Source organism: Salvelinus sp. IW2-2015, linkage group LG4q.1:29 (genome assembly GCF_002910315.2).
Source record: "Salvelinus sp. IW2-2015 linkage group LG4q.1:29, ASM291031v2, whole genome shotgun sequence".
NCBI classification, from domain to species: domain Eukaryota; kingdom Metazoa; phylum Chordata; class Actinopteri; order Salmoniformes; family Salmonidae; genus Salvelinus; species Salvelinus sp. IW2-2015.
This window is the reverse complement of record NC_036842.1, coordinates 34,587,700-34,600,525: the sequence shown is the minus strand read 5'-3', so window position 1 is coordinate 34,600,525 and position 12,826 is coordinate 34,587,700. Positions and strand designations below refer to the sequence as shown.

General features: G+C 38.6%; 1 protein-coding gene across 5 annotated transcripts in view; it reads right to left on the bottom strand.

Annotated features, from left to right (window-relative positions):
- LOC111961891 (LIM/homeobox protein Lhx2-like) overlaps positions 1-10,441 on the bottom strand; it is a 17,421-nt gene extending 6,980 nt beyond the window's left edge. The window contains exons 1-5 of one of the 5 annotated variants that reach the window (XM_023984534.2): positions 10,318-10,441; positions 8,002-8,164; positions 6,715-6,917; positions 5,820-6,202; positions 2,012-2,217 (exon numbers count right to left, since the gene is read on the bottom strand). In XM_023984534.2, coding sequence (XP_023840302.1) covers positions 2,012-2,217; positions 5,820-6,202; positions 6,715-6,917; positions 8,002-8,164; positions 10,318-10,400 — 1,038 coding nt within the window. In that variant the 5' untranslated portion in view covers positions 10,401-10,441. Of the gene's footprint in view, positions 1-2,011; positions 2,218-5,819; positions 6,206-6,714; positions 6,918-8,001; positions 8,185-8,471; positions 9,042-10,317 lie in introns of those variants that run through there. The other 4 variants (XM_023984533.2, XM_023984537.2, XM_023984536.2 and 1 more) reach the window with 4 other exon arrangements.
- Between the last annotated feature and the right edge of the window lie 2,385 nt (positions 10,442-12,826).

Sequence of the window (12,826 nt, the reverse complement as noted above, 5' to 3'; positions counted from 1 at the left end):
CAGAAAGAGAGAGGGGGGAGAGTGTTTCAAATCAAAACGACAAACATGAAAAATGGAATTCATCAAAGCCAAACGCTGGCTTTGTTGTCCTCGTTGTGTTCATTAGATCTGTGTTTTACAGCATGTCAGTTTTTTCTCATATGCAGTTATTTATACTTGTGCAAATGGTCCGTTGTGTGTTTTTGAATTCCCTATCGAATGCTAAACAGCTGGTATGATAACTCGCTGACACTTTTATTCTCACATAAAAAAAAATATTTAAAAAAGCTTTGGGTCCTTTCTTGATAGGCTATGACTTATACCAAGAGATATCTCTACTGACTGTGTGAGGACTAAATGTTTTTACTCTTGTGTAATTGTGCGGATTATGTTGAATGGGATTGAAATAGCTTGGCCGGTTTGTTTGGGATAATCGTATTACTTGAGCCATTACATAAATCAAAAACTTCCCTGATAGATTTGTCTTGCCTTTTGCACCATTATTATCTTCATTATTACCACAGTACAGATTCAGGGAGCGCAATTTATAATATTATGTTGTGTCAATATTTACTACTACTACATGTAAAACAAGTACACAAACAGTGGTAGAAAAAGTACTCAATTGTCATACATGAGTAAAAGTAAAGATACCTAAACAGAAATTGACAAGAAAAAGTCAAAGTAACCCGGTAAAATACTGCTTGACTAAAAGTCTAAAACTATTTGGTTTTAAATGTGCTTAAGTACTGTGGTGGAAAAAGTACTCAACTGTCATACTTGAGTAAAAGTAAAAAGTTAAGTAAATGCTTTACATCAAATTCCTTATATTAAGCAAACCAGACGGCACAATTGTGTATTTATTTATTTATTTACGGACAGCTAGGGGCACACCAACACTCAGACATCACTTACAAACACAATGTTTGTGTTTAGTGAGTCCGCCAGATCAGAGGCATTAGGGATGACAACACGTTATATTGATAGGTTCATGAATTGGACCATGTTGGTGTCCTGCCTGAGCATTCGAAATGTAACGAGCACTTTTGGGTGTCAGGGAAAATGTACGGGAGTAAAAAGTACATATTTTCATTAGGAATGTAGTGGAGTAAAAGTAAAAGTTTCCCAAAATATAATCAGTAAAGTACAATACCCCACAAAACTACTTAAGTAGTACTTTAAAGTATTTTTTACCATCAAATGTGGCCCAGGTTGTTATCAACATTATCATGTGGTTCATTACCACATTATCACAGCACAGATAGTACATTATCTTACCACTGAACACCACTAAACAATAATTTTGCAGTCGCATAATAGCATTATCATGATGTAAGTCAACATCAGCCCATCTCACAGTTAATACATTATCATACTCCTAAATACTACATTTCCACAAAGGTAAACATTACAGCATTACCAGATCAATGCAACCACACAGCTAGCCTTGCAACAGCAACTGGCAACAGCAATGTGGATTGCTGCCTTGCCCCAAAGGTTAACACATTATCACCAGGATAAAGTGATGCACTATCTCACTGCTAAACTGAGCCTCCCTTTTGATAAAACGATTTGACAAATGCAGTAGCTTGGGCTCAGAGATACTGTATATACATGTTGAATTTAATTATGTGGGATTGGGACTGTGGTGCACTAAACCGAAGCATGCAGATATCCAGAACAAATAAGAATGATGTACAGTATTCCTGACTGGTTAAATGCAATGCAGCTCGCACTTATCCAATGAGCATCAAGGCAGTTTGCACTTATCCAATAAGCATCAAGGCAGTTTGCACTTATCCAATGAGCATCAATGCCCATATTCATCTCATAGTAGAAGTGCTGCTCTAGGATCTGGACCCCCTGTCCTTATCATCTTTATTATTAATATTATCTCAAATGCAAAACTGATGCTAGATCAGCACTCATAGTCTGAGACACTTTTTCAATATGGGCCCAGCAGTGGACTATATACAATAACATACATGTGTGTAAATAATTATCCTTTATAAAAAATAATCCTCTTTCTCACCTGCAGCACCCGTTTGGTGAGACCTGTCTTCTGGGCCAACTGTTTCAGGTCCTTGGCGTCCGGATTGTGGTTGATGGCAAAGTAGGACTTCATGGTCCTCAGTTGGTGGTGTTTGAAGGAGGTGCGCATACGCTTGGACTTGGAGCTGGAGGAGTAGTGGGAGTCTCTGTCCAGGTGGTCTCCATCGTTCTCGTTACAACTTAACGCTGAAGGGGGCGGGACAACACACACAGTTTAGTTTATGGTTACGATATGATATTATACAATAAAATATGATTCAATATGATACAATAAGATATGTACAATATTTTGTTGACCATTTTCATGGAATTTAAATTATTGTAATCTCCCGTGGGCAGATTCTCGGGTCGAGATTCGCCGGAACTCTAAATTTATCTCAAGCATAGATACAGTAATGTATCACGCAGCAGACCAAATTATTTGAGATTTTACTTCTGTGTTAACTGAGATTACATTTATTGTTAGGATCATTGGGATTGCATAATCAGAGGTTTCCAATGTGTTGTTGTTGTTATTGTTGCTGTTGTTGTTTTTGTGAATGCTACGGCAGACAGACCGTGTGTCTTATTTGTTGTCAGGAAATCTCATTACTCCTTAATACCCACAACTCTGAGAGAAAATTAAACAAATAATAAATAATATAAATAAATAATATGTTGACATGAAAAACGCATGAGATTGACTGGGTAGCAACACATATCTTTAGTGTTCTCATCACTGTGTAAGTAGTACAGTGTGAAAAAGTATTGCAATTGATCGTTATTAGACTGAGGTTACAGCATGTTCCCTTTTTGCTTCTGTAAGTACAGTGTAACAATACAATAATTGTTGTATTTACTGGAAAAATCACTGTAAAGTGTTACTAATCATTCCTTAAAAAACGAGGACAACAAATCCATTTGCCAAAGGAGTCAAGAGATAATACAATGGGAAATGCCTAGTGCATATTATGGACTTTTTCCAAAAGAACACCTTAAGGCGACCAAAGTGCCATGCATTTTCACAGTGAAGGGACAGTGTGATGCAGTGCAGCCTGGGTTTGATAGACTTATTTTTCACAGTGAAGGGACAGTGTGATTGCAGTGCAGCCTGGGTTTGATAGACTTATTTTCACAGTGAAGGGACAGTGTGATGCAGTGCAGCCTGGGTTTGATAGACTTATTTTTCACAGTGAAGGGACAGTGTGATGCAGTGCAGCCTGGGTTTGATAGACTTATTTTTCACAGTGAAGGACAGTGTGATGCAGTGCAGCCTGGGTTTGATAGACTTATTTTTCACAGTGAAGGGACAGTGTGATGCAGTGCAGCCTGGGTTTGATATAGACTTATTTTTCACAGTGAAGGGACAGTGTGATGCAGTGCAGCCTGGGTTTGATAGACTTATTTTTCACAGTGAAGGGACAGTGTGATGCAGTGCAGCCAAGTCAGGGTTTGATAGAATCTGGACCTCTAGATGATTGTGAAGGGTATGTCAACAAACGCCCTCAGGTGGCAGCAAAACTCCAAAACAGAAAGAAAGAATGAAAGAAAGAACGAAAGAAAGACAGAAAGAAAGTAAATAATAAAGAAAATGGGAAAGAAAGAAAAATAAAGGCCTTATTCTATATTGTATAACACTGCAGGCTAGAATTGTATTAGATTTGAGATGTAGGGTCAGAGAAGTGGGTCAGAGAAAAGGAAGATAGGTCTAGGCCTATGTCAGTTGATTTTAGATTGAAAACCTGTATTTCATTCAAATGTAATTCGACTTTATTTTATATATCGCTTATTTATGTATTTATATATCAGATTGGGAGGGAATTGTGAAAATAATAGTACCCATTGAGGATTTTATACCACAATCCTGACAAAAAAATGTTATTTGTTTATAAAATAAGTCTTTAAAATAATGTATAAATATTATGTAATTACATTTTCATGCTCATGGTTAGTGAAGCACACTCAGAACTATACAAAATGTTATGCAAATAAAATCCAAAATCTCTTCCCCAAAACAGAATGCCAGAGAATGGATCCAATCTTTTAACTATTAGCGCTACCATTCATGTTTAACTGCGGCTTTCGACTTTTCGCCTTTCTTATTCAAATCACCTTATGCCGCCGCATTATAGAGCTACACACATTTATATTGTAGATCGTATCCTATTCTCGAAAAACAGATATACGTTCATTGGGGAGGACGGGCTCGTGATAATGGAGCGGAATTTGTGGAATGATGGTGTCATTCCTTTCCATTTGCTCCGTTCCAGCCATTATTATAACCCGTCCTCCCCCTCTGCAGCCTCCTGTGATATACATATCTAGGCCTATCCTTATTAGGCCTATCCTTATTGTTCTGATCCTACACATGTAACTAAATATATGAATGATAAGTAGACATACTGAATACCAAGTATCGCTTTTCAAAATGTCAGTCGTGTGTTTTTTCCCACAAAAGTATTACAGAATAAGAGCTACGTGGTGGTGCGCGAGTCGGTTCTTTATTTATGAAGGGGTAACATATTACTGGATGTGGGAGACTTGCTCTCCAGCCTCACTGGGGAAGTTTAAATCAGGATTCTACACAGGTGCTCCCATGTTCTACAAGCAATCCGACATTGATTTACCGACCCAAAAACCCAACAAACAGCGAGACTCAACAAGTGAACGTGGGGCTGGGAATTTGGTCGTCTGTCTCTCTCTCTGTCTCTCTCTCTCTCTCGCTCTCATCTTTTTTGAAGTCCTACTCCCCATCTGAGCTATTTTCCACTTGTCTGCTTCTATTGTCGTCTAAAAATCTTTCACATCGAACCACTCTCTTTTTTTAACGAGGTTTGAGCGAGGTTCCAAGTTTTGAGAGGTTTTAGAAGACTAAATCGACCGTGTATGAGAAAATGTTCAATGGAAATAAGTGTAACATTTTCAATAATAATCCAATGGAGTGTTTCAAGACATCATTTCATTATGCACACGTCACTCTATAGCATATTGAAATGGAACATACAGAATATTAGTATAGGACATGCAGAATTGAGTAGGCCTTCAGAAGCAGTTTCTCTTTGAATGCATTAACGCCGTTTAGTTAGTGGGCTATGCGAGTTCATCTCGTAGTTTTTCTTTATTATAGATAGTTTATCTTAATCTATTAGATTGGAAGTGGACGCATCAGTAGGCCCAAGCGCGCTCCCATTCCACAAATCAACAGAGGCTTCCATTGAACTTCAAAATGTTCCATCACATCTTTGACCAAATAATACATCTTGTTAGAATAATGCTGTCTAATAAAGGTGAGTTATTCAATAAATCAACATATATATCCGTCAGATTAAAAATACGGCAGGCTAAGTCTCTGCGTAAAAACATCCAAAGCACAACATTGTGTAATATTACGTACAATTTGATGGAAGCATTTAGTTCATGCATAGGCCTACCGATTAACTGCTCATTGTTTTCCAACGTTTCAACGTTTGTATAGACATTTGTATTTCCCAAAACGGTTCAGACAAAATATGATATTTCTCACTGAAAGTAGGTAACACAGTCCATCGAAATAAGCGACAGATCTTTTTCAGAAGAGTGTATTTCCATCAAACTAAAATAGTTCAAATGAGTCCATCAGTCCACTCTTTAGCTCTTAATTGTCTTTCATTCCAATAGAGATTTCACACACTATGAAATAGAGTAGTCATTTTTTCTTTCATTTCAACATTAGTCAATCGCATTACAACTGTGTGTTACTGCTTCGTGGCACTTTTGTAGATGACCATAATGCCATTCATGGGTAACCGGTATATACAAACTCGTCCTACCTGCGTTGTAAGCAGCCAGATCTGCTCCAGGCCCGGGACTTTTCCTTTTCCTCGGCCTTCCTTTCTGCCCCGTACCGACGCCGTTGTAATACTGCATCCCCAGCGAGTTGCCCGTGCCGCTCTCGCCAAGTCCTTTGCCCGAGGCTACATCCCCCGCGTGATTGAAATGCGCTTGATATTCCCCTTGTATGAGTGTCTCAAAGTGGAGCCGGCAGTACACAAGACTGTCCCGCATTCCGAAGTGATCTCCGGTCGTGAGCATTTTATTGCAGCTAGTACAGGTGAAACAGTTCAAGTGGTAGACCAAATCCCTCGCCCGCATGACCATCTCCGACGCCGAGATCCCGAGATGGCACCGGGCGCACCTCTGGACGGAAAACCTCCTGCTTGGGAGAAGAGAGCGGATGACACAAACACGTACAGAATTTAGATTCACAACATGGTCAGCAAACTTTAGTTTGTGGATATTACGATGAAGAACATTGATGTAAAGTTGTTATTAAGCAATACAGGCATATTAATTATCATGCGTAAAAGGTGTCATGCCTTCAGGCCTTCATATTTGTTTGTGTATTCTTGCCATTTTGCCACTTCAACTATGATATTTTGGTTTAGACTAGTAAAGCATCCAAAGCAACCACAGGCCTGCCAGAGTCGTGATAGCAAAGGCTAATTTGTTGTAATTTGTATATAATAAATGGATAACAAGCTACCATGCTTTGGGAACATTAGCCTATACCATCACTAACTCTCTGAAAGGGGTTACAGGCTTGTCATTGGAGTAGCAGCAGCTGGTGCCTAAGTATGCTAGTTGTAGGCGTAATTGGATATCGCTCTTGTTTTCATGCTTGCTTGGCCTGTTGTTGTCATAGCCGTAGCCTTGTGTCTTGGTTACCTGTAGTAATCTTCTTTGCAATAGATGCTGCCGTCTTTACTGAAACAGGTAAGCTCGGACTCGAGGTTTAGTTTGCACTCGCAGCACTTGAGACAGCGCATGTGCCACTGTTTGTCCACCGCGAGCAAGTAGTAGCGGTCAGATATCTTTCCCCCGCATCCCGCGCACAAGGCCACACGGTCGCTGTTGATGGACGTCATACTCTGAACAGGGAATGTATAATCAGTTTTATGTTTACAATAAGAACACATTATTGATAGTATATCACCAATGGATGTCAAGGCCAATACCGTATAATAGTCAACATTTTACGCACACATATTTAATATGTGTCCATATACTTTTTAGGGATACAGCCATGAAAGCAATATATAAAATGGTAACACTAGATATACCCTAAATGTGGGATGATGTAACACGTAGGCCTAAAAGGTAGACCTAACTCGTAGGCCTGACATGTAATCCTAGACCAGAATATTTGAATGCAGCAGAAACCTTATTTTTTTGTTGAGGCATGTACATCATATATTATGAAAGAAAAATATATATGTAATTTCGAAACCTTATCAACATTTCTTTCACATAAAACACTCAATATTATCACAAATTAACGAATCAAATCAAATCAAGTTTATTTTATATAGCCCTTCGTACATCAGCTAATATCTCGAAGTGCTGTACAGAAACCCAGCCTAAAACCCCAAACAGAATCGTGGTGACCTATTGCAAAAAATATTCGATTGGGCCTAATAAACTAATAAAAAAAAGAATAAAAGATAAAACATTATAATTGTGTTTAGAGCAATGAATGCTTCTGGAAGATAACCTTATTTTACATATTTTGGACAATTCTTATAATATCCCACCTAAATAGGCTATCAAAGTGCTCAAGATTATTATCTGTTAGATTTAATTATTGGATTGTGAATGAACATGCATGGCCTTAAAATGGGCAGACATAGGACCATGTTTAGTGTAAAAGTTTTTACCATAATTCTAAGTGGGCCTATGTACATGCATCTGAAAAGAAACTTCGTGAATCAAATGATAAAGTTATTGTAGGCTAACGTGTTTTTCCAGAGGCATACGAAATACTAACCAATAAATCATGAATAATATACTTTACGCACGCACACAGGGTTTGCAAATGTGAACGGCTAACGGCTAAGTGCTGCTTGCTAATCGCAGTTCACTTTCTAAGCATATATTCCGTCGAAATGAAATCTTCATGTGTGCTTTCACATGCCTGAACAGCACAGGTCCTTCTTTAAAAAGACATTCACCCACCGTCTCAGTTTCCCCCATGTCTATAGCCGAACTGATGGCGGTAGATTCGCCCTTCACCCTCCGGTCCATCTCGTCGATGACCCCCTGCATCTCGCCTCCCGGGAGCCCGTGGAAGAGCATCGTGGAGACTGGAGGGCTACACTTGCAAGCGTCTCCCTCAGATCTGCAGGCCAAAACTTCCATGAGACGCAAATTTAGCCCATGCATTTAAAGTGAATGGCTCCAATCTATTGTTTTAGAAAGTAAAAAAATCCAAGCCAAGAATGATGATAGGCTACAAAATTTTTTAAAGATATTGAGAAAACATTTTCGTTTACAACACTGTGCTTTGTAATTGCAGGCATTATTATAGTAAATATTCAGTTTTCTATATAGACTATAGTTTACACAATCTTTGAACACGTTATGAAAATTATACAAAATATCCTACTATTTACAAACAATAGCTCAGAAGTGTTATAGAAACATACCAGCAAACCACAAAGTCAATTCTGGATCCAGTAACAGCGCTCAACTTGCAGATTTCAAGATGCACAAAAATGCACCAATTTCAGTCTGTCATCGGATTAAAGTGATCAAGGACTACTGCAAACGTTCAGCTTGCATTACGACCAAAATGGACAAGGCAAAAATTATTCCAAGAGACAATACAGAAAGAAAAAACAACTAAAAACACGGCAGAATTGTAGTGGTGAGTATCCTGGCCTCCACTCTTGAGTTCACAACAGCGAATTTCAATACTGCTTGTGGATGCTGGCGCAAAACGTTTCAAAACCGACGAATATCGATCGAATATAACAGAATAACAAACGCAAGGAAGGAATGCGTAAAAACGCACAATTGTTCGTGTCCAGCACTGGTTATTACAAAACAGACGTTGTTTTCTTACAGGTATCCAGCTCTTCGGCAAAGCGATCACTGAGCTCTATGTGTGTGTGTGTGCAATTTAGGAGGAGGAGTTGACTATTGGTTCGATGAGTACAAATCTCTTATCAAGACTCTCCGCACCGGCCTCACAGCCTCGTTTCGCTTCCCACCTTCTCCGTACCTATAGCTACCCTCCGCGCCTTTTCTACGGGGACTCGTACGTCACGCAGCTATTTCACTCGTTCATTGGTTTGCAAACGTCACCAAAATGATCCTTATTACAATATTGCTCGAGTTTTAAATGTAAAAGCCTAAATGAAGACCGTTATGTCTATTGGTGTTGTTCAGCGTCATTGTTTCCTCGTGGTCTTCGATGTCACAGAGATGATTATGAAGTTTTAATCATTTCTATAAAAGACAAAAGGATTATTATTATATTTTGACTTTTCATGTAATTTAATCTAAGTACAGTTAGTGTTTACATAACAACGCATAAACATTAGCAAACCTATTCAAAACGTATTTGCACGTAAAAAGTTATGGTAAGGTCTCCAGGTTTTGGAAATTGTGTGATGTCAGAACTATGGTATCCACGTTACACTATAAACCTTATTTCTTTATTTAATTAATTATTTAGATATGGACTGTACACTGCAATTCAGCTCTTAGCTGTCAATTATGTGTACACCATTCAATAAACTAAACTAAAATCTAAGAAATATTAGTAACTTATAGATGCTGGAATTCAATCACACTCCCATTTGTGTCATTGCCAAACTACATGTGAGGGATCTACCTAGTCTGGAAATAGACTTAGCTCATGCATTAACAATTATATTTCACTGAAACGAATAGCATACTGTTTACAATCCTATTGATTGAATTTGAAAACAGAATACTCGGATTTGGCTATATATATCTGAACCTTATTATGCTTTCTGAGTTTATCACGGACGGTGAATGGGACGGTGAATGGGAACGCACTATGGCATGGTTGGCACAGTGCCGTGTGTGTGTGTGTGTGTGTGTGTGTGTGTGTGTGTGTGTGTGTGTGTGTGTGTGTGTGTGTGTGTGTGTGNTGTGTGTGTGTGTGTGTGTGTGTGTGTGTGTGTTAATATGCTTGCCCGCGGCGTGTGTGATATTAAGTAGGCTAATCTTTAGTCCATCTCAGAAAAGTTACAGAAAATCATTGTTTGTTTTTCCCTTGTGTTGTTATATAACTGTAATCACTATTAACATAATGACACCATTGTTGTTTTTATTAATTGTAATAATTTGTAGTTAAGCCTTGCCAACTGATTGTTTAAAAGAAGAATGAGAAAATCCGAAAATTAACTATTGGGCAAACTACACCCCAGACAGACGGTCAATGTCTGACTCCGCGGTGGAGTGCCATCCATCTCAACAAAGGGAAAGTGACAGATGAACAAATCACAGGTCCTTCTTTACCTTACTGCACCTCTTAGCGACGTCATCCTTTCGCTGCAGCCGCTGACTCCTGGACCATCTGTTCGCAACCCCAACGGGCACATTGGACAACACAATGCCCGGACCAGCTCCGTCGCAACAGCGGTGACTTAAACTCCAACAAAGAAGAACAACGCCTTCGGCCGCAGGGGACCGGGGCTCTCGGTCGCCCCCGACATCATACCACCAGCGCCGGGGCTGCAGCAGAATAGCTTGTGATTAATCCATGTAATTAACAGCCATTGAGCGTGTCCTTACACTGATTTTACCTCCATATTTCTTCATCTGTCTGTGGCTATATTGGCTAACTTTCTGGGACTCATTGATGGGTGGCCAAATGAGGCATCCGAAATTGTAAAAAATTATTTCGTTTTTTTTTTAAGGGAACATTGGTTGTTTTAATTTAGCCACATAAAGCAATAGGAATGTGCTTACTCTTGGGTTATGCCATACCCTTGACATAGATATTTACGCATTTTATCCACCTGGGAATTTTTTTTTCTTCTTAGCTATAAAAATAACAAAATCTGACAAATAACAATAGGCTATACTAATAATAATTATGATTCATTCTGTGTTATTTGAATATGTACGTATTGTTATTTATCTTATGGTAGTAGGCTATTATTTACATAGGTAAATCAGTTGCTATGTACATAAACATCGCCTATAGGCCGATTACACGTTTATGTCACCAACAATCCTCAATAAAGACAGCATGGATGTAAAGAGTGCTATCACTCAACCAAAAAGTGTTACTTTGCTTGTTATGTGAGGATTAGTTTCGTTTAGTCACGCGAAGCTGGGAGCCTATACTGTCGACACACAAATGCTCGCGTGCCAAATGAGACGTGTATTGCATCGTTTGCGATTCGTAACGCACCCCGTCTGCCTTGGATAACTTGGTCTTCTGAAACACACCGGGAGAAAACGTCTTATTCTCAGGGGTCCCGGTGCTGTATACATGGCCATAATTGATGACACAATATTATTCTTCTGCCTAGAATGCTGCTGGACACAGCGTAGTGCCATTCAAACATATGCAGCGAACCATAAAACAAATAAATAAAATATTAGGCAACGTTTCACTTTAAACAGTATCGACCTAAGTCAACATACAATTAATGTCTCGTCAAGATAATCGTTTTACTAACTAATCAGAGATAATATACATAATAGTTCTACTAATCACACATTTTGTTATGGAAATTTACTTAATGAAACATAGGCTTTCAAATAACCTATAGTTTTCCTATAGACGTATGATATACATTAAATCAGTGAATAAAGTGTATGCATTTCCATGTCATATATTTCCATGGGGTTTTGCTACAACCACAATGAACAACTCGTTTGCATTATTTTCTTACAGTTTTGTGGTAAAGAAATTAACAGTAACAAAAAGCAGTGCATATTTTGCTATAGGCCTACTTCATAATTCTCCAATTAATAGATTATTTTGAGGATACCCATCCTCACCAGCATAATTTCTCTTGCCTTAGGTTCATTTAAAGGGACCTTTCAAAAATGTTAAACTTTATATAAATCATCTCCAGCACCACCCCAACATCAACATATGTGAAAATTGGCGTTTCTATGTTTTGTTGTAAAAAAAAGTAGAGGAAGATAAGTGTTTCACATGACATAATCGGTGTGCATCATGTGATTTTAACCAATTATGAGTAGGCATTGGCTACTAATTGTCTACTAATTGGTTGATGATGTCATTGGAAACACATATTTTTACTACATATTTGTTTTATACCATTTTCACATATGTTGATGTTGGGGTGGTGATGGAGATGAATATGAAATTGATAATTGTTGAAATTTCCCTTTAATGCCAAATCAAATATAATGTTCTATCAAACAGCTGGGGAAAAACACGCAGGAGACATTTTCCCCTGTATCGTCCCTGCACAATGACTCCATTAGGCTATCAACATTCAAGTATTTAAGAATGTACAGTATCGTATCTATAGGCTATGTCAGTTAAGTCCACCACAATGTTGATGTTTCTTCCACTCAGAGAAACTCACAAACATCCCCTGGTTCTCTCATTGAATGAAAATGTCTCCCCAGTATATCCTTGAGTTTGAGCGAGCCTCGTTAGTATATTTTTTTGGCCCGCGTGCTGCTTCGGTCCTTATTTATCAGTGCGTGCGCTTCAAACAGCTCTTAATGAGATCTGTGATATCGTGGGGAAGTGGGGTATTAACTTCATGACTACTTAGAGTGAACATCTACCTTGAGAAGATTTCCCGTGTATAAAAAAGAAAGGGCGGGACAAGGCAAGACGACGTTTTGCTAAATCACTGAGTAAAATTGAGCTGAACTATTTCTTTGTTCTTCAAAATTAATAAGACACATTTAATTGATAGGCCTATTCAAATAGGCGGGGTCAGTGTCAAACGAGAGAATAGGCCTGTGACGTGAATTCAGTGGTAGGTTGCATGTGTTTCTGATTCTGTGTTGGAGGCTTCAAGGATAA